The 25,240-nt window shown below is 36.6% G+C and overlaps 2 protein-coding genes across 8 annotated transcripts; both read left to right on the forward strand.

Annotated features, from left to right (window-relative positions):
• Positions 1–787: 787 nt before the first annotated feature.
• On the forward strand, positions 788–7,037 carry LOC113741888 (uncharacterized). 6 transcript variants are annotated; one of them, XM_072046939.1, is made up of 11 exons: positions 791–1,126; positions 1,269–1,340; positions 1,630–1,726; positions 1,851–2,037; positions 2,897–3,068; positions 3,432–3,493; positions 3,853–4,668; positions 5,382–5,510; positions 5,968–6,258; positions 6,373–6,429; positions 6,661–7,037. In XM_072046939.1, the coding sequence occupies exons 4-11, from the start codon at positions 1,885–1,887 to the stop codon at positions 6,835–6,837; spliced, it is 1,857 nt and encodes a 618-aa protein (XP_071903040.1). In that variant the 5' UTR covers positions 791–1,126; positions 1,269–1,340; positions 1,630–1,726; positions 1,851–1,884; the 3' UTR covers positions 6,838–7,037. The 6 variants fall into 6 exon arrangements, with proteins under 6 accessions (XP_071903043.1, XP_027125347.1, XP_071903040.1 ...); XM_072046940.1 differs by having other exon boundaries at positions 791–1,340; XM_027269544.2 differs by lacking the exon at positions 1,630–1,726.
• Positions 7,038–9,820: 2,783 nt separating this feature from the next.
• On the forward strand, positions 9,821–15,488 carry LOC113742742 (developmentally-regulated G-protein 2). Of its 2 annotated transcripts, none has more exons than XM_027270683.2 (12): positions 9,821–9,975; positions 10,175–10,260; positions 10,421–10,488; positions 10,627–10,703; positions 10,920–11,100; positions 11,664–11,720; positions 12,617–12,691; positions 12,939–13,058; positions 13,900–14,070; positions 14,195–14,308; positions 14,412–14,582; positions 15,073–15,488. In XM_027270683.2, the coding sequence occupies exons 2-12, from the start codon at positions 10,191–10,193 to the stop codon at positions 15,166–15,168; spliced, it is 1,200 nt and encodes a 399-aa protein (XP_027126484.1). In that variant the 5' UTR covers positions 9,821–9,975; positions 10,175–10,190; the 3' UTR covers positions 15,169–15,488. The 2 variants fall into 2 exon arrangements, with proteins under 2 accessions (XP_027126484.1, XP_071903044.1); XM_072046943.1 differs by lacking the exon at positions 9,821–9,975 and adding an exon at positions 10,064–10,096.
• Positions 15,489–25,240: the final 9,752 nt, after the last annotated feature.

A 25,240-nucleotide genomic window follows, 5' to 3' on the forward strand; every position in this document is an offset into this window, starting at 1 on the left:
GAAAACAAGACGCCTTGAATTTCTTCTTCTATTATTAATTCATCCGGGAATTTAGAATTTTGTTACTACTTGTGGTCGAGGGTGCGTTAGAATTTTTTTTCCACTATTAGCGGGAGTGGCATGTGCCTTGAAGGTCGTTTAAATTTGCTATTAAATCTACTGATGTGTGGAAGTATGAAATTCATTATCCTGTCGGGCCTTCAAGTACACCGACGGACGGGTTTAAGTGAAATGCACTCGTAGGTAAACAACTTTTTATGGTGGTGAAATGCACTCGTAGGTAAACAATTAATGCGCATAGCCCTGTTAATGTATAGGGTCTGGAAAATTTCGATCTGTAAACAATTTGTGGGATTAGGCATGTCATACTCTGGTGAAATGCACTAGTGGGTAAATAATTTATGCGAATAGGCGTGTTAATGAATAGGATTTAAGTTATTTTTTTTTATTCAAATTTAGATTTATGTGAATAGACATGTCAATGATTAGGTCTGATTTATTTCTTTGATCCAAATTTAGATATATTAAACTCAGACCTTTTTGGGTCTAAAATGATAAATTCAGAAGTTAATATTTGTGAATATATTTTTTAATATACAATGCAGGGTTAAAGTAAAATTATTTTTTAAAAATATAATAAAGAATTCGAGGACAATATAAATAAATATATCATAAAATACTAAGGAATGCAGCTGATGGAGTCAATGGGACCCGGAGGGGAGATTGGGGAGAAATATATAGTAACAGTACATACATGTCAACAGTCTGGAGAGGTGGGGACGTGGACTTCACCTGCGGCCCTGCTCACTTTTACGGTTTTACCCGCGGGAGGTTGTACCACAGACGATCCGAATCCAACTATCACATTCCAATCAAGTTTAATAGCAGCATTTCGGTTCCGGAAAGCGTGTTTGTTGCTTTGTGAGTGAGCTCCTGGGCTTACTGGGGAAAAACAGAAACATAAAGAGCAATCCTCAGCCTGAATACTAAATTCCAATTCCCCGTCAGAACCTCATCTAACAATCCTTTTTTTTTTTTTTTTATTTCTTTCCATCTTTTCTCTCTTTCTTCACGATCAAGATATATATAGTTTCTCCGATATTTATACATCCAACAGTGGAAGAAGGTAAATCTTTTTCTCTCTGTCATGATTTTAATTTTATGACCCTATACACCCACAACTATCAAAACATCCCCGCCAATTTTTTTTTAATCGGGAAGACTAAAGATAAACCTTTTCGCTTTATCTTCCTTTTGGGATTGAGAAGAGGAATTTTGCGCACAAATTTGCGGCACCAGAATTGGGGAGTCTGATCGGTCGCTGTTAACTCAATTCTATGGTAAGATTCAATCTTTAGTTTTTTATTCGAATTTAAGTCCATGCAGTTATGAAAATATTGTTTTGCCACACTTCAATTTTCTTGTGATTCTCTTGATCATTGTTTGAAAATTGAGGTCCCTAGTGTTGTGTAGTTGGAAAATTTGACGGGAGTTTGGGTCTTATTTTACTGTTTATTTACAGTAATATTGATGTTTTTACTCTAAATTGCAAAGTATTTGACAGTTTTATTAGGTTTCCGTAAATGTTGATACTTTTGGTCTATGTTAACATGGTTTTGGCTGCTGCAGACCTTGCTTGAGATGCTTCAATTTGCACTTGAGGACACCTGATAAATGGGACTGTGATTGGAAAGTTAAATGCGAATTATGGGTTCCTGCATAAAATGTTAATTTTTATTAAGTTTTTCTGCTGTATGAATTTGTGCATGGTGCATGTGTCAGTTTGCATTCTAGAGGCTTGATCAGAAGGCTAACTTTGTTTCTGGAATTTTGTCTGTGGCCAATTACAGCTTGTGCTTTTGAGTTTGATTTGGTGGATTTTCAATGGAGACAGTGGTTAGCATGGAGGCTAATGAAGAAGCAAAGGTTGAGGATGGTATCGCCAAGGAAACAGGGTCTGAGCCCGTATCTCTAAAGCACATTTCTGATCCTGATCCTGATCCTGAGCCTGATCCTGTTGTCTATAAACTTGTTCGGGTACATGCCCAGGACATGTGTAGATGATTAAGTTGGTTCATTTTTTAATAAAATGGAATTACTTCATTTTACAAACACTTTTCATGCTATATAGTAATGAAAATGGCTATTTTGAACCTTAATATTTTGGAAATTTTCACTTACCAACTCTGTTTTGAAGGATTGTCTTGAATTAGCTCAGTGCTTTCGTATTTATGCCTTTAGTACTATGGCGGCTTTTGAAGTTAGTTTTATGAAGTTATTTAATTCATATTTTGAGAATGAGTTTTGGGTGCAAGGATTTAAATTTTGGAGACTTAGTTTGTGGTGCTGAATTTGGTCATTAGACAATGAGAAGTCTAAATCTTCTTTTTAGTATTATGGTTGTGAATTGCAAAGATTGCTTCTATTTTGCTTTCCTATGCATCTATGGGCATATATGTGAATATGACTGTTACTATAATCTGGTATGCAACTCTAATGGATTTGGGAGGTGGCTTATTGATCTGATGAAGCCCATTTTCATCTTCTACTGTTCCTCCTCTGCCCCTCTTGGAACCTGCTGTCATGTTTGCCTTCGGGTGAATTGATGATTTAAGATGTCATAACTCTGGAAAATACCTACTAGTACAATTGGATAGGTAACAGAGATTCATAATAGCTCAATTTGAAATGGTCAGGAAATTTAGGTAATATTAGGTCCACTGCATCCTGTAACAAAGTAGCATCTGTGAGGGGCATCTACTGGGGCTCAATATTCATGAAGTGCATTTTAAACATGTTATTCTTTTAGTTGTCCATCATTAAACTCTTTATTTGTTCTGCCTCTTGGTGTTCACTTTAGTGGAAAGTCATTTGTCATTGCTCATTTAACATTTAGGTTGATGGTGAGGGGAGGTTAGTTCCGGCAACAGATGAAGAAGTTTTGGTGGTTGAGGACTTGCTAGAAGATGAAAAGCCTGAACATTGTGCTGCAGAATGTGAGCAGCCAATAGAATGCATCAAAACTGAAGGATGTCCCTTGCAGAAAAATCATGTTCAATCCTCAGAAGGTCAACAAGAATGCTAGCAAGCAGTACTGTATTTCATAATTGAATATTCTGCCCGTGCAGGCAATATGACTTTTTAAACATGCACATTTATATCAAACTTCTGTGCTTGTTTAATTTGAAGGTTTCCTTGTAATTTGTTAACGCACTTGATTTGATGAGATTATGCATTCTGAAATTGTAAAATGTTATTTTTTAAGTTTGACATCTGATCAGAATGTGTTTTAACTTTTACTGGCTTAATCTCTGATATTATGTCTAAGCTTTTGTATTTGGTACTTTTTTTCATGCTCATCTTTGTTGCTTTGAAAGGAGAAAAGTTTGGCAGGTATATTTTGCAATCTGAAAACCTTGAGGTTGGTGCAGGTATTTCAAGTGTTCAACTTGATGCTGCAGTCGATCTGGGGAAGAAAATCATCCAGCCAGAGGTACCTTTGATGCTGTTATTTCTTTATGGTCATTCTTTACACATTGTTTTGTGAATTACAATGGTGATTATTTTAGTGGTTAATGTAAGGTTTTCTATCTTATCCACATGTTCTTGATACTGAATTGATTCAACATGTCATGACTTGGAACATTCTGTTTATCATTTTTCTTCTGTTTTCTCCTTTACTGTAAATGCCAAAACGGCATTGCACTGATAATGTCACCAGGCTTTTAATTATTATTTCCAAGATATACTTGTCCAGGATTGGCATTTGGCAATAAAAGAACCTCACTCTTGCTTTTTCTGGTAATGTTTCTCTTGGACTGGTTAGAAGACCTTATGTTAAGTTTTTTGTAGGAAATTCCCTGCCAAATGGCTTCAGCATCAGCTGGAAACAGTATTAGTCAGCCTATGAGTGCTGTGGGATGTCCAGGGTCAGAAGGTGGATTGGTTGAAAATTGGTCTTCGAGAACTGATCTTGCTACTACAGGGAAGCCTGACTTTTCGAAGTTAAAAGGAGAGATATGCTTGGATAATCTGACGGTCAAGGAACTCCAAGAAACTTTCAGAGCAACATTTGGAAGAGAAACATTTGTCAAAGATAAACGGTGGCTTAAGAGGAGGATCTCCATGGGATTGACTAATTCATGTGATTTTTCAACTACAGCTTTTATGATCAAAGATAATGAAGTGTTAAAGAAAGATAAAAAAGAAAACCGCAAGAAAAGTGCTGTGTATAAGGATCTTGTGGTTGGAGTGGCAAGTGAGACCGCTGGAGGTCCAACCAATGGACTCAATAGGCTAGCAGATAGCAACCCAAATTTTGATGACAGAAAAACAGAGTCTCTTCTACTGGAACATGATTCTGTTAGAGAAGATCCTAGCTTGGAACAAAGAACAGCCAAAAGGGTCCGGAAGCCCACAAAGAGATACATCGAAGAAATGTCTGAGGAGGAATCTAGGGGCTCTAGTGGAAGGTTAGTCTCTGTTGTTAAGAGTTTTGAACATAGGCAGTCATGTTCAAAAGCTTGTACAATGCCTGTTCAGAATGTTCGGTTGGCCGGGAGACCTATGGTTACAAGGCAAGATTCACTGGGAGGTTCTGGGGTTCAAGTTCCATATGTTTCTCGAGTTCGAAAAGGGCGTCCAAGGGAGAATTTCATGCCTTTCATGGTAAGGTGATAGGATGTCTTTGAGGCAAAACATGTCTTATTTCTGTGGAAGATTTTGTTTGTTTCCTTTAAACCCTATAGTTTAAAGATTGTGTTTGTTTCCTTTAAACCCTATAGTTTAAAGATTTTGTTTATTTCTTCATGAATTTGATCAAAGATGAACTTCATCTAGTTTAAGTTATTTGGCGGAATCTCTGGGTTTACGTTGCACCTTTACGTTCTTGTCAATAAGTGAACAGTGCTCACAAACTATTTCCTCCAACATTCTTCGTGAGAAAAAGGGGGAACATCAGTAATTGGCTTTGGCCTGTAATGTTGCTTAGCTGAGAATGGTTAACATGGTTTTAGCTGAATATCCAATTTGTTGTGGTTCTATTAAACTCTTTTTAGGAAGAGGCTTGCATTGTTGAAATGGTTAATTGTTATTCATGCTGGTGAACCAAAATACTTTTGGAGTTTCCTTCCAGAAACCTCAGCCCACAGTTGAAGTTACTAGTTATTCGTTATATTCAGTTGCTAATGCTTTGGAAGTCCCAAATTTTAGAAACTTTATGACATCTTATTACTCGTTATCATACTTTTCTGTTGGCTAGTTAATACTGTTGAAGTTACCATTGTTGAAACTTAAGCAAATGGTTGAACATTGCAACTTATTAATTTGCAAACATTATCCTGTCTCTAATTCTTTTTAAGTTGCAAATGTAAAAACTTCAGCCTAGTGGCATTGGTCTCGCCACTAGAACGGTAAGGAGGGCCCTTGGCGAACCTGGACCAGCACCACAGGATGAAATGCAAAATGAAGTCCTGAAATCGAGTTTGTCCCCTGGATGGAATCAACAGCCTGTGAGTGAATTCTATACGGCATGAAGATTATGGTCTTTATCCTTGATTGCTTCTATTGGCTTCTGACTCCTAAGTCACGAAGTTTGATTCATTTTGGCCATGGCACTCGTGGATTTGTAAGATTTGATCTTGGACCATTTGGAAGAAATAAAGAAATCTAGGCCTTTATATTTGAACTTGGAGCAATTGATGATTGATGATAGTTTATAAAAATTGACTGACTTAAGAATTCAAATAAACTGCATGTGGACCTTTTTGGGAGGAATAAACATTTAACACCATTTAATTCTCTGTTTTAGGATGTTTTAGAGCTATTTTCTGTTTAGTTATATTTGGAAAATTTTGAGCTAATTTAAGATTTTGAGTCATCATGGTCAATTTTGTAACTTGACACATAAGGGTTAGGTACTTCTAACATGTCTTATTCTTTCATATTATAATCTATTTAACTTCCTAGATTGCTGCTGCTTCTGAGAATGATAACCATCACCTGGAAAGGAAGGAGGTGGAGCTGGAGAAATATGTAGAGCTAAAAAGAATGGACTCCTTTGAGGATAATTCAGATGATAATATGGGTACTGTACCGGCATCTTCAGGGGGAATGAGGAGGAAGCATCATAGGCCTTGGTCTCTAACTGAGGTTGTTAAGCTAGTTGAGGGTGTAGCTAGATATGGTGCTGGTAGGTGGTCTGAAATTAAACGGCTTGCTTTTGCATCATATTCTTACAGAACTTCAGTTGATCTAAAGGTAGGTGATGTGAATGTCTCATCAAGCGGAAGCAATTTTAGAAATTGCTGATTTGTTGAGATGGGTATCAGTTTGAAGTCAACTGCTGTACTAAATTTAGTTGCCATGGTGCAGGACAAGTGGAGGAATCTCTTGAGAGCTAGCTTTTCACAATTGCCTGCAGAAAAAGGGGTGAGCCCATGTTTAACTCCTATTTTTGATAGTTTGATTAAGATAAGATGCTGGCGCTATGAGTATGAGAGGTGGTTTTTCATTTTTGACCTCTTACGAGGTTGTCTGTTGTGGGTTTGTGTACATTTTTCACTTCTACATGCAAAAATACTTCAGCCTTCTGCCTTTGTATCCATGGTAATTCAAAATTGATTGCTTCCCTTTTACGGAATTCTTTCGGTAAATATGCAGATGCACAATGCCCGGAAACATGCTTCAATTCCAATTCCAGCTCCAATTCTCTTACGAGTGAGAGAGCTAGCTGAAATGCAAGCACAAGTTCCAGCAAATTTCAGCTCAAGCAAGTTCACTGGACAAAGTGGTGGTAGTGATAGAAGTGTACATGAGACTAGATCGGGTTACTTGTAGCACTGTAAATAAGTAGTAGCTTAAAAGGTTTCTATTAAGTCAATAGTCAGGCACTGCTTTGAATTATGTACTGAGTTTGATTCTTTATTGAGCCTCTTCTCTGTTAGAAGCTCAAGCCTTTCGCCCCCCCCATAAGACCCCTCTTTCTCTTTCCCCCTCGGAAAAGAGAGAAAAGAAGAAAGGGAAAATGTTTTCTTTCATGTGAACGGCCCTCTGCCTCACTCGTTCATTTGGGTGCTCCAGTTTGTTTAGTTTCCCACTTACTTGTGTTGCTGCTTATTTATCTGTAATGGGGATAGCGATCGTGCATGCTGACATGCCAGCGCCCCGCAGTCGTGGTCTGGGCGGTTTATGGAGTACTTATGATTGATGACCCGCATGTTAGAGACCCGATAACACTTCGGTTAGTCTTTACAGAGGCTTTATTGGATTTAGATCCACCGAAGTGGGTAGCCTTGAGCGGATGTGTTTCGTATGAGCACTTGCAGAGGCTTTTACCGCATGACTTTAACGATTGTTATGTATTTGATACACTTCGGTTAGTCTAGATCAATTTTGCTGAAAGACCACGCCCAAACCCAAACTCAAACTTTGGCATTACTTTTTTTCGGAAACAACTACTGTTGTATCACTTAATCTATTTTACGTTAGGGGGAGGGGGCGGATCTAAGGAGGTCTAGGAATAATTCGGAGGGAACTGAATCACCACCGGACCAAACTTTGGCATTACGTTCTACAATTTTTTAGTGCTTTTTTTTTTGCCCTTTTTGGCGTAAAGGTGGTTTGAAACTACTTTTACTATGGTAATCAGAAATTAAAATTACATAGCAATATTTACATGCACAGAAATTCACGTAAAAATACTTTGATAAACAATGGCTATTTTTGTGTGCGTGTATTCAAGCAGGTACACAGTTATCCACGTGCATGTGATGTAATATAAGCTAAACATTATTGATTTCTTTTACAACTCAATTATAACTCGGAGCAAAACACCAAGGTAGTTCATAATCTACTTTGCTAAAATCAAAGTAGGCCTTAAACTTTATTATGAACCGGTTTAGTCCATCATCAATTATGTTAATAAAGTGGAAATAGCCCTTAAACTTTTATCATCAGCCAATTTAGTCCCTTAACTATTTTACTTAAATAGAAATAGTTCCTTGGCTATATTTGGATGGTCAGTTTGATCCTTATTTGGCTGATGTACCTAATTGATCTTTTTTTGGCACCTAGAACTGAGGGTAAAATAGCAGATGTAGCTATAATCCTTATTAAAGTGATAGGAAAACAAATATTTGTTGAGAATTTGACAACAAAATTGGATCATGTTGAAAGCCAAAAAAAAAAATAAAATTGATCTCTTTTCTTAAAAGGGTAATATTGGCACCCTCTTTTCTTCTAGTTTTTTGCATACTCCTGTTATGTTGTTTTCCCTTTTCTCCATTTAATGAAGTGAGTTGGATCCATGTGAAATTTTTTTGGGGTCATCAACTCTATTTTTCTTTCCCTAAGAAGCTCTATTTTCCTTTTCCCCATGTGATTCAATTTCTTTGTTGATTTTTGAACAAATATGTGTTTTTCTATTGTTTCAATAAGGGCAATGATCAAATTTTATATTTTACTCCTTATTGTTGGTGTAGAAAGTTGGAAAATTGAGTGGATCTGCCAAATAAGAATTAAATTGGCTACATAAATATAGTTAAAGGACTATTTCAGCTTAAGTAAGGTAGTTGAGGACAAAATTAGCTCATAATAAAATTTAAGGACTATTTCGGCTTTATTAAAATACTTGAGGGACTAAACTGTCTCATAATAAAGTTTTCAGACTATATTGACTTTAGTAAACTAGTTTAGGGACTAAATTACTATTTTGCTTTATAAATCGTAAGTCCAGAACTCCACATTATAGAACCTCGCTCTTTTGGTAGCCGAAGCCATAAATCGCACGGGTCTGATTAAACAAAAATAATAGGTCTTCTTGATAACAACTTAGATAGTTAGATACCGCGAAATAACAGGATTTTATATAACTGGCCAAAAAGATTAATATAATTCTTCAAAATTCAATGTCAATTTAAGTCTAGTTTGCCTTTGCATTCGCTGAATGTGGCTTTAGAAAAAAAAGAAAAAAGAAATAGGAAAATAAGCATTAATCCAACAAACCTGATCCCTTGGATATTTTTAATACACATGGCTCGCGTGATCCCAAACTGAAGATCTGCAATGTATATTTTAATTTGGACTTTAATTATCGGTTTTTTTTTTTTTTTTTTGTCAATACAGGGGTGTTCGGGTCAATTCTTACGGGGTCCGACTAATCCCCTGCGCCTGAAGTACCCCGCCCCCCGCCCCCCAACTTTAATTATCGGGTTTGTTGTTGTGCTTTTGCTTTAGTCGAATTGTGTGCTTAACGAAATCTTTTGAAGTTAGCTCTCGATTTTCATATATCTGTCTGGAAAATTGTTTTCTATGGATGATTTTAGTGAAATTTTATCGCGGAACTTTTGTTTATTTACTCTTTTTTTAAAAATAAGATTATTACGTAGTGGTAGTATAATAAAAAACTATTTGGAAATTTATTTTTTTCAAAAAAAATTTATATTTTTCGTGAACATATTTTTAAATTATTTTTTATCTCATATATATTAAATCATCACAGTATATTTTTCTATAAAAACTACAAAAAATGGCAATCTAGACAAGCCATAACTTATAGTCAAGCAAAATCTCTGAATTATGGATCCTAACCTTTACCACTAAATGAATGGCTCAATAGCTTATTCACTCTATGGTAAGAACACCTGCGATATAGAAGTTAATTGAAAAAAGTGTTTAAATTTTAGAACAAGCACCTTCATTTTATAGTGTACAAGCGAAAAATGGCCCGTTCCATCAGAGTAGCACGGACCGGTCGTATGATTGGACTTTGGGCCTGCCAGTGGAGGTTTAGCGTTTTCTCTTCGAAGCCCGGCCCGTGTAGTCACAAGGCACAACCCCTTCGTCTCAGTCTCCGAGTGGTGTCTACTCTGGTCATCTTGCATAGCATATTCATAATTTTTTGCAGCCCCCAAACGACACCCTATATACGTTTCGTCCTCGACCCACTTTCTAGCTTGCAACCTCCATCGTAAGCTAGTAAGTTCCATTTATGGATAGTGTTGTTGAACGCTTGAGAATTGAAAAACATACATATGAAATAATTGTGTATTGAAAAAGATGTTGTTAGAAGCAGCTGATTGATTTAAGATCTTTATGCGTATGTTCCTTCATTTAAATCTGGGGTCATTTCCTTTTTACGAAATTAACTATCTTTTTCTGCTATTTCACTTGACAGGTAATATTTAGCAACCATGGGGATCATAGAAAAGATTAAAGAAATTGAGGCCGAGATGGCCCGAACCCAGAAAAATAAAGCTACAGGTTCGTGTTCTTGAATCATGTTATGTTAATACTTTTTCGGGGATTGATGCTTTTACTTCTTCAATTTGCAGAATTCTTTTTTCCGTCCCCTGGAGTGTTTTCTAAGCAGATTGAGTGCATAATTTTTCCCCTTTTCTTTGTGTTGCTTGCAATAATACAGAATATCATCTGGGTCAGCTCAAGGCCAAGATAGCAAAGCTAAGGACACAACTGTTGGAGCCTCCAAAAGTATGAAGTCTTAGTTATCTTACTCATTTTATGTCTTCAATTACGAATAATAAGTTGCCATTTTTATAGTGATTTTATTTTAGTGCGGCTTGATTGTAGTGGAGTTGTTTTTCTTGAATTCTTTTTAATGACTACCAGGGTTCTAGCGGAGCTGGAGAGGGTTTTGAAGTCACAAAATATGGCCATGGACGTGTAGCCCTTATAGGATTTCCAAGGTTTGCTATTTTTGTTTATCTGAAATCAAGCTGAATTATTTATGGAACTTTATCTTCGATGCAAAGCTTCCATATTTTGATTAATTTATTAGTTAGAATATCAAATTGGCTTGATTTTTTTTTTATCATTTTAGTTTGTTTTTGGGTGTGTTCTGTAGAAACTAGCTCTTGCTGTTTTGCGCCTTGGAGCTTTTTTACTTCTGTTGTGATTGCCAGTGTAGGAAAATCTACGCTGCTAACAATGTTAACGGGAACTCATTCTGAGGCTGCATCATACGAGTTTACCACTCTTACCTGCATACCTGGCATTATCCACTATAATGACACTAAAATTCAGCTACTTGATCTCCCTGGAATTATTGAAGGTGCATCTGAAGGCAAGGGGCGTGGTAGGCAGGTAAGGGCCATTATCTGTATTTAGTCAAATATTGAGATTTCTAGTTCATCATTTTGAGGCTATTTAAATTTGACATTTTTTGTTGGTATCTATAGTTCTTGTCAAGCAAAGATCTTCAACTTTTTCCTTTGACTTCTTTGTCGTGTCGTGTACAAGAGTATTGTGGATAATATAATAATCTGGGGAGCAAATTATCCAGGTAGCTGTTGAACTTTTTGAATAGTCAAGATTTGGCCACTCAACTATCAATAGTAAGTTTTTACACACTGAACTATCAAAAGTGTAAATTTTGGGCTATTCCGTCTGATTCCACATTGACTCTGGCAGATCTAACTATTAATAGTGTATGCCTTGTATATTGTATGGACCCTTAAATCTGGCAGAGTTAACGGCGGAATCAGACGGAATGGTCCAAAATTTACACTTTTAATAGTTCAGTGGGTAAAAACATATTATTAATAATTGAGTGACCAAAACTCAACTATTCGAAAAGTTCAGTGGCTACGCAAGTAATTTGCTCTAATCTGGCATAAAATCTGATGTTTTTGAACTTTGAATCCCAGGTTATTGCAGTTTCAAAATCCTCGGACCTTGTCCTCATGGTCCTTGATGCTTCAAAAGTAAGTTTTGATCTCTTTCATCGTAATTATATCATGATAAGGTTTAGTAGTGTGAAAATGTTGTTTCAGTTTCTACGTCTTCTTAAATCAATACTGTAGTTCCTCAAGTGTCCTACTAATCACCAGGTCTATAGATGCTAGTTGACTGCCTCAGACTGCATATCTGAAGTGTGTAATTATGTTTTTTATGTGTCTGTTGCATTGCTTTTCTCATTCTCTCGGAATATAGAATGGAAGCTTAATTGGGAACTGAATCCCTTAATTTCTTCTAGGACTTCGGCATGAAGCTTTATTTTATTTTAAAAAAAAACTTTGTTTCCTCCCACTCTTTTGGAGCTTCTTCTCTCCTTTAATTAATTGGTAACATGCGTGTTGTACAGACATGTTTTAAAGGAATAACCTCGTGATAGCCTGCTCTAAAGATGTTTCCTTATGTCAGCTGAATGGTTGTTCATGACTTAATCTTTCTACTGCTGTTATCTGCTTGGATTTTTGCAGCATATCATGTTGTTCATAGAACTCCAGTCTGGTCGTGCTGTGTAGCATCTTATTAATGAAGACTGGAAAGCTGCCTCATTTGCTTAACCTTTGATTGTGGAGTTTTTTCTTTCCCACTCCCACACCCTTTCATCTTTGGTTTGGTGACAGGGAGAGAAGTTGTTAAGGACACTAATCCTTCATGCGATGTAGATTACATATGCACTTGTATTTTGCATTCATTGAAAGACTGGTTAACCTTTGTCTGATTTTTGAAGTTTTGTTGAAATTTTGTAGTTGCTTCTTCACTCCTGTAAGTAGTGGAGCAATTTATCCTTGTTACGTGAAATGTTATCTCCTGTATGTGTATTGTTTGAGTGTTGCTTATCTGGAATGTCAAATAATTGTTTGAATGTTAGAGTGAAGGGCATAGGCAAATCTTAACGAAGGAGCTGGAAGCTGTGGGCTTGCGCTTGAACAAGAGACCTCCTCAAGTAATGTATTGCTTTTTCTGGCCACAATTTGCTGATCGTCTTTTTTTCTTGTCTTTTTCTTTGGGTTTGATATGCTATTTGAACAAAACGGAGAACTATCCCTTGGTAGCAAGTCTAAAATAATTATAGTTTTGCATACTTTATAAGACTTAAAGCATCACCTGCTTTCTGCTTTTAAATTTTCCAAAATATGTTAGCATGTGTCCTGGATCTTCTTAGCCTTGATGTTTGGTTTGGTTCTTGACAGATATACTTCAAAAAGAAAAAGACTGGTGGAATTTCATTCAACAGCACTCTGCCTTTGACTCATGTTGATGAGAAGCTGTGTTATCAAATTTTGCATGAATACAAGATACACAATGCAGAGGTATTTTGTCTTAGTATATTATTCACTATGTAGCTAGGATCAATCATAGTACCGAATGTGTACAAAAGCATGTTGTCTTGACTCTTGGGTACATGAATTTTGAAGTTGTAGGACAAGTCATTGTATGCTTTTGTTTATATCCACGACTCAAAAGAAGTTGGAACAGTTTCTCAGGCGCAGGGAAATTGTCAGCAAACCATTACATTATGTGTTTGTGTGCTTTTGTTCTTTATGCAGTGTTGCTTCTTTGTTGACTTCCAGATGAGTGCTCATCTGCTGCCTTGCCATATTTTGTTTGCTTAAGTTTGATACCATGTGTTGCCCTCTGCTTGAGTTTTCTCTGTTTAAAATCATCTGTCTTTGTGTCCTGTTCTTTTGCCAGTCTTGAGTGATCTATATACCCAGTGGCTATGGGTGTGCAATTCTTTGGAACTTAACTTTAATTACTTCATCATTTCACATTCTATGTGGTAACAAAATTTAACGTCATCTCGCTTCACCGCCCCCTAGTGAAATGAGTAGAATAACATAAAAAAGCAACTAAGATAAGAACAATTTGGTTTTGACAAACTATGAAAGTGTTGTAGAGCAGCTAACTTTGTTATAGGGGCATGTTTCATTTGAGAAAAATTGTTGTTGGAGTTAAACAACAATCTGCATCGGATGCGAGGACAGTATCAAAATGAAAGTTTTATTGTGTAACCTCTGTACCTATTTTTGCAGTTTTTTCTGAGATAAATACCAACCCTATTAAACTATGTAGCAGAAGATTCTTTCACATCACTTTTTCATACTTTAAGCCATCATATAAGCTATTACCTGACATTTTTTTCTTGGTAAGGTCTTGTTTCGTGAAGATGCCACTGTGGATGATCTGATAGATGTCATCGAGGGAAACCGCAAATACATAAAATGTGTATACGTCTACAATAAAATTGATGTTGTTGGTATTGACGACGTGGACAGATTAGCACGACAACCAAATTCCATTGTGATTAGCTGTAATTTGAAGGTATGCGTAATGCTTCTAAATTTGCTTTCCTGATATGAAGCATGATTACCAAAGTTGTTGAAGTGGTCTAGTACTAGAAAATTATTGATCTTTGTTTCTATCATTTTTATTTTTTATTGAGCAGCTCAATCTGGACAGAGTGCTTGCTAGAATGTGGGACGAGATGGGTCTTGTGAGGGTTTATACAAAGCCCCAAGGCCAGCAACCAGATTTCACTGATCCTGTTGTTCTTTCTTCTGTAAGTCAGAGGTGTCCCAATCTATTATTTGTGGGTCCCGGACAATTGTTGTGGGGATGGATTCTAATATGCCATAGGTCTGGGTTGTGTTGGCTTGATTCAGGATAGAGGGGGCTGTACAGTTGAGGACTTTTGTAATCATATACATCGGAGCCTAGTGAAGGACGTGAAGTATGTCTTGGTGTGGGGCACAAGCGCAAGGCACTACCCACAGCACTGTGGCCTCGGTCATGTTCTTCAGGACGAGGATGTTGTACAGATCGTTAAGAAAAAGGTATTTTAGCTGTTCTGTTCTTAGCGTATGACCTTCAAGATAAAGTTGATAGCTTAAATGGTGGAAGGAGGCAGGACAATAAGTTTGACTACTGAATTATTTTGTTTTTGGAAACAACATAAGATGTCATGAAAGCTCCAAATGATTTTCTCTGCTGAGGAAAGCAACATAAACTAGAACCTACCTGTTACTTTTTACTGGTAATTGGATTTTACAAAGCTGCTTCTAGATTTAGACATAGTACTGTCATAGAGAGGCTTCTTCAGATGTAGTTGCCAAAAAAAGAAAAAAAGACCCCACAATATTTGCATTGAGTTTCCATTTGAATTGGCTGAAGAGTACGAGTTACTTATCCAGGTAGTTGGTCATTCATTTGGTATCATTCTCGCGTGTTAGTTGACATTCAGCGTTCTAGAATCACCTGCCTTGTTTCTAAAGCACGATGGAACACCAGGAGCATTAACCGAAGATTGGACTTGAATTTGTGCAGGAGAGGGAAGATGGTGGAAGAGGTCGCTTTAAATCACATTCCAATGCTCCTGCTAGAATATCTGACAGAGAAAAGAAGGCTCCCCTGAAGACATAATTGAGTGCCTTTTGGAGCCTGTCCTGTCCTACTTAGCAGCACATCTTGGAACTTCTTCTTTGGACATCATGGATGATAGGCGGTCAAACTTAATGATCTGCGAGATGGATCGGGTTCACAGGATAACAAAGTATTCTGGCAGGCATTCTTATATTTAGTGTTGTATGACGAGTAATTTGATTTTCAAGATTTTGGTCGATTGAGGAAGGGTTATAAAACCTGGGCGAAATTTGATAGTGTAAAAAGTTAAAGAGATGACTTATTTGGTGCTCCAGCAATTGACTTCGCAAAAATAATGCTTAGTTGTAACACATTTACTAGGACCTGCCTTTTTTCTTTATTATTATTATGCTCAATATTCTTAATTCTATACCATATAAAAAGTTTTAAGCATCAAATTAAGCAAACGGAAGGCGAATAATGCCTCCTACTGCATTAATCAATTCCCATAGCTTGATGGTAATAGACTTGCAGAGTCACGAGAGCATCCGGAAGTCTGAAAATTTTAGGCATGCTTTGATAAACTTCCGAGAAGGGAAGGAAAAACTTGAAACACAATGATAAAAGAATATTTTTGTCTTTAACTAACTGAGCATCGAAGCATCCATCCAGTGTGTCATAACAGTTAACGTCGAAAGTTCCATCCGTCTGTGAAATGGAATCTCCACAGGCCATTCTGCAGTTTCTGGAGGCTGCTCCAGAAATGTTTCTGGAAACCTTTAATCCTCTGACTCTGCTCAATTATTCTTGTCAACTTCCGTACTGTCCGTTGAAGCCGATTCACTCTCGTACAGAAAAGCACTTCGTTAGTGCATTTTGATTGAATAAGCAAAATAAGCATCATCATTACCGTACCCAAATGATCCCCCACTAATTGAAAACATCTGCTTAACCCCCACAACTGATCCCATTGAAATCCCCTCATAGGAAACATAGGAAAGTAAGCATGCATAGAGCGTGTGATAGGGAACCTGAAGGATTGGAAGGATGTGTCAAGAAATGGTCATCTTCACCAGACACTAATGAGAACACTGTCTTGCAGATGCACTTGTTTGATATGAATGCGCCTGGAGAGAATTCCTTTAATTAAGGAGTCAGATACCTTTACTGCAGGAGAGGAACCAACTGTAGTTGACACAAGTACACCTTTTTTCTTAGTTGTTAATGCTCCAATTATGTTTTGCTTCTGTTGTTTGGTGGCCAAATGATTGTCGTCGACTGTCATCTTTGGAATTAAGCTTATTGAAATTTTAGTCCAGTTTAGTTTTGTCGAACTATACATTGTTGTCGTTTGGAGCGAGCTTCAGTCAGTGGCTAACCGACTTGGTTTTTCCCTTTCAAATTCAGATGTTGGCCGTATTGGAATAGGAATATGTCATGACATTCGCTTCCTGGAACTCACAATGTTGTATATAGCGAGAGGTTTCTTAATTTGCTCGGTTTCTTTTTTCTTTTTTTTTTTCCTTCTTCTTCTGTGTAGTTGTACTTTTCCTTGTGCATGTTTTTCTTTGTTCGCATATTCTGTGATTTGAGCATCATCTAATATGCTGCCCTGGGGCCTTCAACATGATGAGAGTACAGGAGAAATGTTGTGGGAATTGGAGCAAAGAGCTAGGGAAGTATCTGTCTTTATCAACGTGCAAAGTTAATTTTTACAGGACAACCATTTAATGAACACTGGCAAAATTTAACAGTAGATGATGATGGTCTTTTCACTAAAAGAAGGTGCACTTGCCCAGTTTTGAGAACTTTGAGAAACATTTGCCGCCGCGCCGGGGGGGGGGGGGGGGGCAACCCCAATAATGATCCCAACTAGAGCATTCATTCGTTGCGTTTTGTGCTCCTCCCTAAACTGTACTTGTTCTTCATTTCACTGAAATGGCTCAGGTGCCTCCTTCATCGTCTGAAGTGACAAAAGAGGAAGCAGTCATTTGGTTCATGTTGGTAAAATGCTGAAAGGTTGACTTCTTTGGAAGAAAAAGAATTGAAAGTTGCAGTTATGTGAAAGCGTGCTTTATATTCCAGTGGTCGTCAGCATTTCAAGATGATTTTATAATAAAAACTGTACTGCCTATGGAAAAAAAAAAAAAAAACTGTATAGCCTCTGGAAATTCGACACTGTTGGTTCAATTTTGTAGTGGTCAATAAGTAATTGTTGGTGATGCATGGAAATTTTCTTGATTAGAAGTGTTCAAATGACTTGGCATGCACTTTCTTTGCTTTGAAGATAATAAAGAACTGAAATTCATGTTTTCTCCCGTGCCATTCTTTTCATCTATCACCCCATCATTTTTTTTTTCAAATTTCTGAAAGCTTTCTACCTGAATTTTACAGGGCAGCTGATAACCAGGTATTTGATGTGCCTCTCTTGCAATAATCTATTCCTCATAGCCAGAAACAAGACCAGGCCTTTATTATCTTATTGGGTTATGAATTATGATGGCTGCGAGAAGTAAATTTTTGAAGGAACACAATAATATCATTGACAAATGCGTGTGACTGGTTATTCTTATTCTCTTCGTTCCCCTTTGATGAGCAGTCCGGTGAAATTATTGCAACATCTGGCTCTGGGCATGAGGGGACCATGCTGATTGCTGAAATTGATTTTTCTACAATTGCCGTACTCTGGATGAAAAACTCTTGAAGATTTGCGGGAAAACAATGACACGAGTAGAGAGAACTATATAACCACCGAGCTAAGCTCAGTGGCCACCAGGGATTTAAGTCCCTCCTTGAGCTGTAGGTGAGGGTTCAAACCTCACCTGCAGCAAAAAAAATCTAGAGGTAGTGCCATAGCAATCTCTTGGTCTAATTGGAACTGTATATTCATTAGCCCCTAACACAAGTTTCCTTAGGCTCCCCCTCCCCTTAAATTAGGATAGAGTAAGTTATATAATGTATCGTTACTGGCAAAAAAAAATATAGAGAGAAGTATACTGGGATCGATATAGAACGCAGGTTTGGAGAAAGAAAGAAACGGGACCCAAAAGAAAAAAGAAAAAAGATAAGGGCAAGTGCTAATGCAAGAACTCCACTAAAGAAAAAAAAAGTCAGTTTTTGATCCAGTGCTGTTGTTTTAGGTTTTAGGCTAATTGCTTAGAATATATGTAAAAAAAAAAACATCGCACAAATGTATCTCTGATACACACCATTTCTCATTTTATACCTGCCGTGCTGATTGGGCAAGGCCGCAGAACGAATTGTCAGAAACTCTGCAAAAATGTCAGTGGGTCAGCGGCCCACAATTTTTTTTAATTAGCCTATCCCCAGCCGTGCTGACTGGGCACATCTGGGGACAGGCGGCAAAAAAAAAAGGGCCAGCAAATGGGATGTATTTGGGAACATGAATTTTGTAGCAAAAGTGAAATGAAAAGCCATACAAATTCACTGCACTAGCTGCCCTCTTTCTTTCTTTCACTCTTTTCTTTACTCTTTATTTCTTGGAAGAGATATCTAAACGATTTTATTAGACTAATCCTAATCAAAGATTTTGGTTTTATAACTTAAAGATTTTGTTGTGGAGTCGTATAACACTTAAGTTAGGAAGATCAAAATTTCAAAGTGGAAATGGAAGATTATTATATTTTTCAAACTGCAAATTAGTATAATTCTATGTACAATGAAAATTCAATGCTTGCTCAAATTTTTTGACGAACAACATGTGTAAGCTAATATATGAATATTTATATGTAAATTAAATGCAGTTTATACGCGACAAAATTCATGAATAAGAATCCATATATGTAAAATTAATATACATTTTTTAATTTTTGCTAGTAATTAGATACATTTGTGACTAACTGGTATTCAAAGCTAATTGTGTGTCAAAGATACATTTGTTCGATGTTTTTTTTTTTTTTACATATATTCTAAGCAATTAGCCTAGGTTTTAGGGATGTCTAGGAATCATGTTAGCTGCTAGCTAGAAGTGGCAAGTAATTATGACTAGGTCAGGCTCATCTCCGTTAATTGGAGAGGATTTTCTCTTCATTACACTTGAATAAACATAATTATAATATTATTTTTAAAAAATAAAAAACATATATATTATATTCCGCCAATTGTTTAAAGTTTATACAAAAATTGAAATTAAATTGATTAAATTTTACTGGTGAATCAAACTTCACCACTTTCATTATATATTTTGACCCACATCAATGTGTTTTTTGCAAATTAAATGGCAAAACATTTATAGATGAGCTCGATTTTTTAGTATGTTAATCCACTTATGAAAATAAAATTATTGTCACAAACTGATTGCTTTGTTTGGAAAGTAATTTTTCTAAAAAAAATTATTACTTTTTCATTAACACATTTTTCAATCATTCTTTTATCTTACATATATCAAATTATTACAGTAATTTTTTTACAAAAAAAAATCAGAAAAACGCATTCTAAACAAAGCTATATAATATAAAATAATGGATTGTGAATGATTGAGACTTGTTATTATTATCCTATTTAAGAATTGTAGCAAGTCAAGGAAGGGTTGCAAGTAATATCCGCCGCCTCCTTTTATGGTAATCGTACATTGATGCAATCCGAAACCAGCAGCACTGCACTGGTGCCGCATCTATTGATTTGAGACTGACGTGCGCGCATGGACGATTGGTGAGTGGGTCTATGCTCGCCGGAGAAGATCACTTTTTGTAGTAATTCTCTATTCTCATGAGAAAAATATGCACCTATGACCCAACCTACTCCACTTAATTCTTTCTGTTCTCAGTGAAATTAAACGCTCTTAGCTACTTTGTGAAACGTGATGATTCTAATAAGAACGGAGCCTGACCATGACGGTTGATGATGTAGAATATGCTGTAATAATAGACTGCAATTTCGGCAAGTGGGTAGTGTGCTCTAGGTGTATGAGAATGGTGGCGCCGCCTTTATGGTGTCCGATTCCTAAATTAAATCTGTTACCATCCTCCTCAATTATCTCCTCACCTGCTAACTCGCATCTTTCAAGCTTTCAGTGCCGAAAATCGTCAACATTCATTCATAACCTTCTCTCACGCTTTTGCTTTCACCATCAAATCATCGCTACTTTTATTCGTCTTGGGACGAGATGAACCCCATGCACTCCCTCCATTTGCTGTTACAATCCAAATGTAGTGTGTTTATGATGTAAGCGAAATATTACTTTGAATCATCAATAAAGTGAAAATATAACATTAACAATGTGATGAAAGAGTATTATCTTTCTAACTTTCTCTATATAGTATACTATATCAGAGAATGAATTTTTGTTGAAGTACGCACGTATTACTGGATCGAACCAAATAAAACCAATTAATTACGGACATCTCCGCAAAAGATTATTACTCCCTCCGTCCCACTTTGATAGTCTTGTTTTTCTTGTTCGTCTGTTCCAAATTGTAGTCCACTTTCCAATTGAAAAATGTAGTTGTATTTTAATTTTCCTAAAATACCCTTATTCAATGTAAGTTGTTGTTATTATAAATCTACCCCATTTAATGAGAGTTGATTCTTTTTTTTTACCATCAATTCAAGTTCCCATAAAGTTGTACTCTAATTAATGTGAGGGTATTTTATGAAAATAGCTACCTAAATTGATTGTTTCAACAAAATTAACTACTTTTTATTAAACTGTGTGAAAAAAGAATCAGAACTATCAAAGTGGGACGGAGGGAGTACTATGTTCTTTCTACGATATGCTATTTGTCTTCATCCACTCATTCAATTCTCAATTGTCATACCCAAAAAAAAAAAAAAAATACTGATGGGGATCCTTTTTCTACAAATATAATTATAGAATGAAGTACCAAGTAAGACGTGAAAAGCAAATAAAGTGTATAAACTTTCCTAGATCCCTAACGTTTCAAATTTGCAAACATGCCAATCTTAATAACGTGGTGAACGCTCAATTCCAACACACCCCCCCCTCCAAAACAGCTCCAATAGAGAAAGCGCATAATTCTTCTTACACGCTCAAGACCTTTATGTCGCCGTCCAAAACAAGATGCCTTCACATTTGAAGCGATTTTGTTTTCTGGGATAGATATGCGCCTCTGCAAGACTTCAAATTTGCGTGTACTTCCCTTAGAAAAATTTTAAAATTCCACCTCGATACTTAAGAAAATTAATTTTTAAAAAAAATCCCTTAATCTCATGTTATCCGCTCCAAACATCCATAAATTTGATGTTTGCGTCCTCAGGCCACAGATCAAATTCTAAAGGCAAAACACAGCTCATTGGAATCTTTTGCAAAAGATTTTAGCTCTACGACAAGTGCGGTAATTGAAAAATCAATAAGAGGAATTCACATATATGTGAAATATATATGAACTTGCTCTTACATTTTTATAAAAAAACCCCAAAGCCACCAAACGTGTGTGTGGCTCCTACTAAATGCTATTTTACCTTCGAAACACCTTTGGGAGGCAGCTCCAAATGATGCCATAAGAACATTTGTGTATGATAGCATCGTCATGACAAATCATTAATTACGTGTTACAAATGCTCCTTTGTTAATTATTTGCCTAAGTAGTTAACCTTGCCTTTAGCTAATTAACTTGTTTCCAAAAGCAATTAACATGCAAGTCCAATCTCTCACTGTTTATTGTTTGACGGGAGGTTTAGAGGCGACAATCAAGACAACAAAAAACATGGGAAAAACAAAAAAAGAAAAGGACTCTTGGTTTTCATTAGTCTTCTCCCTTGCAAATTGAAACACCAACCACAGGAATGTGCCAACGATTTTAGCATATTACGTACAAATCTTTTTTTCCCTGTCGGTTATCGACAACATTTGTTATATATATATATATATCAAGTGTCTATGAGTTTGACATCATTTAATTAGATAAGGTTTTGATTTTAAATGTTTTGTAGATTAAAAAATCAACGTTGAGACAGTCATCTCCAAAAGAAGATTTGGCCAATACTTAAATTAGTCGGGGCAATGTGATGATCATCACGTATCAAAAATTTTTACATTAAAAAAAAAACAAAGAGGGAAAACCCTTCTCTCTTCCATGGAACAAAAAAGTAAAGAACAACGATAAAGAAAAAGAGAAAGGATAGCAAACAATCATCTTGGGATCACCAAAAATTCTCGACAACTTTTTCTCTTTTCTTTTTCTTTTTTTTTTTGGTGTGTTTTATTTTACAATTGCTATCCTCCACCACAACAGCTAGAATCTTTTCTCACTTTTACTAAAGCTGACTGTATCCTTGCTTTCTTTCTTTCATTCTCGCATTAAATTTACCTTTAGTTTCCGATCTTACCTTCTCGCGTTGTGGGGGCCCCGATTTGCCCATTTCCGAACGACAACTCAGTGATCAGAGACCGAAAAGTGACGCAAGCACACGTGTGGGTTGGACACGTGTCGAACAACTGAGTGGTGCAGAAGTTGCCAGGCAGATTTGGGGCAGGGTTAAGCAGGGGCATGCGGGACCCGGTTGGGTAGGTAACCGAGTGAGCGCGACGAGCGGGGATGGATGGATGGAAACTGAATGGGGTTACGCACGTGTGCCTCCGCGACAGGGCTTGAACACGCTGGCCACCCCATCACGTGCGCTGCCAAACTCAGACTCCTGCTCAGCCTCCAATAGCATTTCAGTTGAGAGTCCAGATTTCCATGTGGGGCCCAGTTCCAGGTAAACCTGCAATTACCACTAAAATATTCCTTTTTTTTTTTTTTTTAATCTGAAATTCAATCAATAAAAGGAAAGGAAAAGCACACCATCATTTTACATTTTTTTTTTCCAGCGGGAAGAGGAGATTGTCTATCTGAGGAACACACACATATGACATAACATAGCCCATTTGTCTTGAGGGTAACCATTTTTTCTATTGAATTTTCAATAGAAACGCACGTATAAGGAATACTTTTAATATGTCTAAATTACACCTGATACGAATACATTTATTCACGTTTGCTATTTCCTTTGAACAAATTTCTTGCTTGTGCGGAATGACATGAGAGGGTGTTATCACAAAAGGAACAATAAATATGCATGTTGGACAAGGTTGGGATATGATATTTGATCGTCAAATGATCCATGTTCCTTGGTCAATGACCTAGGTGAAAAGGCAAGAATATCAACCATAAGCCGATATGAGAAGTCCACCTCAATAATATCATTGCATCCAGTAATTAATAAAGACAGATCAAGACAATTATGGTTTACATATGATCAGTAGGAAACAAAAGATGAAGATGGAAGATTAGCAAGCAAGGGCAGATATATAACCGAGAGGCTGTGGTTTTGATGTGAATAGAGTATCTTAAGACAGACAACAACTGAACACGGATTATTGTCTGGTGTGTCACCCCGGCATGCACCCTTGTAAAATGACAACTGAGGGCTGTGACACCATCAAAAAAACCATATTTATATATATTTCTATTTGTGGCAGGCTTCTTCAAACTGATGAATTCATCCAGCACCCGATATATATATATATATATATATGTATGTATGTATGTATGATTCAACTTTGCTGAATAATAATAATATGTTTTCGCCTGGATGCTATTTGTGCCAGTGACTTGTGCACGGTTGGTATGTAACAAGCCCAGCCAAGGATTGCCCACAAACACACAATCATATTTTCATTGATCGTAACAACTCCTTCTGGATTAGGAGGATTTTGGAACACGAATTTTGATCTAATTTATTCCTGATGGGGGCCTCTAATGCTTGTCGTTCATGAGTTGGTGGTAGTGTACTTGTTGACAGTAGATGATTGCTTTCTTCTTCAATTCCCCCCCAACTCCAAAAAAAAAAAAAAAAAAAACACCTTTTTCTGCAATATATATAAACGAGTATATTGAAAATGGATCTCAGGGGTGGAGAAAAATATGTTCTAAATGAGACGTGAATTTGATCAATCTACATTATTAGTATATAGTGCTAGCGATCAAGTGCAACGAAAGAAAGTAATCGTACATAGGAGGATAAGCGGACCAAAACTTTTTCAAAATTGTTTGTGAATCCTTAAGGGATATTGTCATCTTTTCCCTTTTCATTGATTGATATGTCAAGGACAATCTTGTGTTGTATAATACACTAAAATCTTCCATCTGTATTACTTTAATTGAGTGAATAGTCTGAATTATGCTTAACATACTTTCGAACTCCAATTAGTAGCACTCTCAATTTCCATTAGACTTGAAATGGAGTGAGCACATATAAAGTTTCACCGCAGATTAAAAAACAAAAAAAAAAAAAAAAAGAGAATATACCAAAAAAAGAAAGAGAGCAGCCATCACGTACGTAGTGCGTCAAAGCTTTTTAAAGTGTGGATCAGAAGATTATGGTGATGATTAGGGAGGTGTTGAAGGCTTAAGCTAAGCGAGCGGTCAACAGAATGCAGCATATATATTTATATATACGGGTTGGTGCTCTTCTGTTCTTCCCTTAATCACATCATTATTGCGGTTCAAGTTCTCCACTTCACCAACCATACTGATCAGGGCTTTATTTAGTTCGGAATGTGTAGGATGTATGGCCATATCAGATGATTACTTTTTTTTTTTTTTTTTTTTTTTTCAAAGTATGCGATTGCCATGGAGTAATAGTAGTATAGGAGTCTATATGGGTTGTATAGTCTATGCTAATGGTCTTATCAACTAGCAAATCAACCTAGCTACCTACGTGCAATAGCCTTTAAGGGAAATGATAATATGCCTATTATCACTAGGAAGAGAATTTTCCAAATTCCTCCTCCTCCACCGAGTACGGAATACGCTTTATTTCGATATATTCTAGTATTACTTTCCTAATTATTCATTATGCAGCATGGTAGATGACAAAGTACGACAGATCGAGGATAAAATAATTGTCAAGGAGGAAACTTTATAGGCGTGCACGACCTAGCTCGAAAGGGTGGCTAAAAGTATAACTAAATAGTGGTCTATTTCTTAAGTGTATGTATATGTATATATATATGTGGACTCTGATTTTAGTATATTAGTAATATACTTTCAATAATTAGGTATGAATTAGGGCATCTAGCTAGGTTGGGGCCTAGGTTACATAGGGCTTGGGAGTGAGGCCATGCCTCTATGTTCGCATGGAAACAACGATAATTAATAGGTGACCA

The sequence above is a fragment of the Coffea arabica genome, chromosome 4e, assembly GCF_036785885.1.
Source record: "Coffea arabica cultivar ET-39 chromosome 4e, Coffea Arabica ET-39 HiFi, whole genome shotgun sequence".
Classification (NCBI taxonomy): Eukaryota; Viridiplantae; Streptophyta; class Magnoliopsida; order Gentianales; family Rubiaceae; genus Coffea; species Coffea arabica.

What these genes read in the sequence shown, in the direction of transcription:
- LOC113741888 (XM_072046940.1), top strand. Translation starts at nt 1,885, where the DNA reads ATGGAGACAGTGGTTAGCATGGAGGCTAATGAAGAAGCAAAGGTTGAG. An exon ending in TTGTCTATAAACTTGTTCGG is followed by an intron (nt 2,038 to 2,896) that starts GTACATGCCCAG and finishes TTTAACATTTAG; the next exon opens with GTTGATGGTGAGGGGAGGTT. An exon ending in AGAATTTCATGCCTTTCATG is followed by an intron (nt 4,669 to 5,381) that starts GTAAGGTGATAG and finishes TAAAAACTTCAG; the next exon opens with CCTAGTGGCATTGGTCTCGC.
- LOC113742742 (XM_027270683.2), top strand. Translation starts at nt 10,191, where the DNA reads ATGGGGATCATAGAAAAGATTAAAGAAATTGAGGCCGAGATGGCCCGA. An exon ending in CCAGAAAAATAAAGCTACAG is followed by an intron (nt 10,261 to 10,420) that starts GTTCGTGTTCTT and finishes GCAATAATACAG; the next exon opens with AATATCATCTGGGTCAGCTC. An exon ending in GCCCTTATAGGATTTCCAAG is followed by an intron (nt 10,704 to 10,919) that starts GTTTGCTATTTT and finishes TGTGATTGCCAG; the next exon opens with TGTAGGAAAATCTACGCTGC.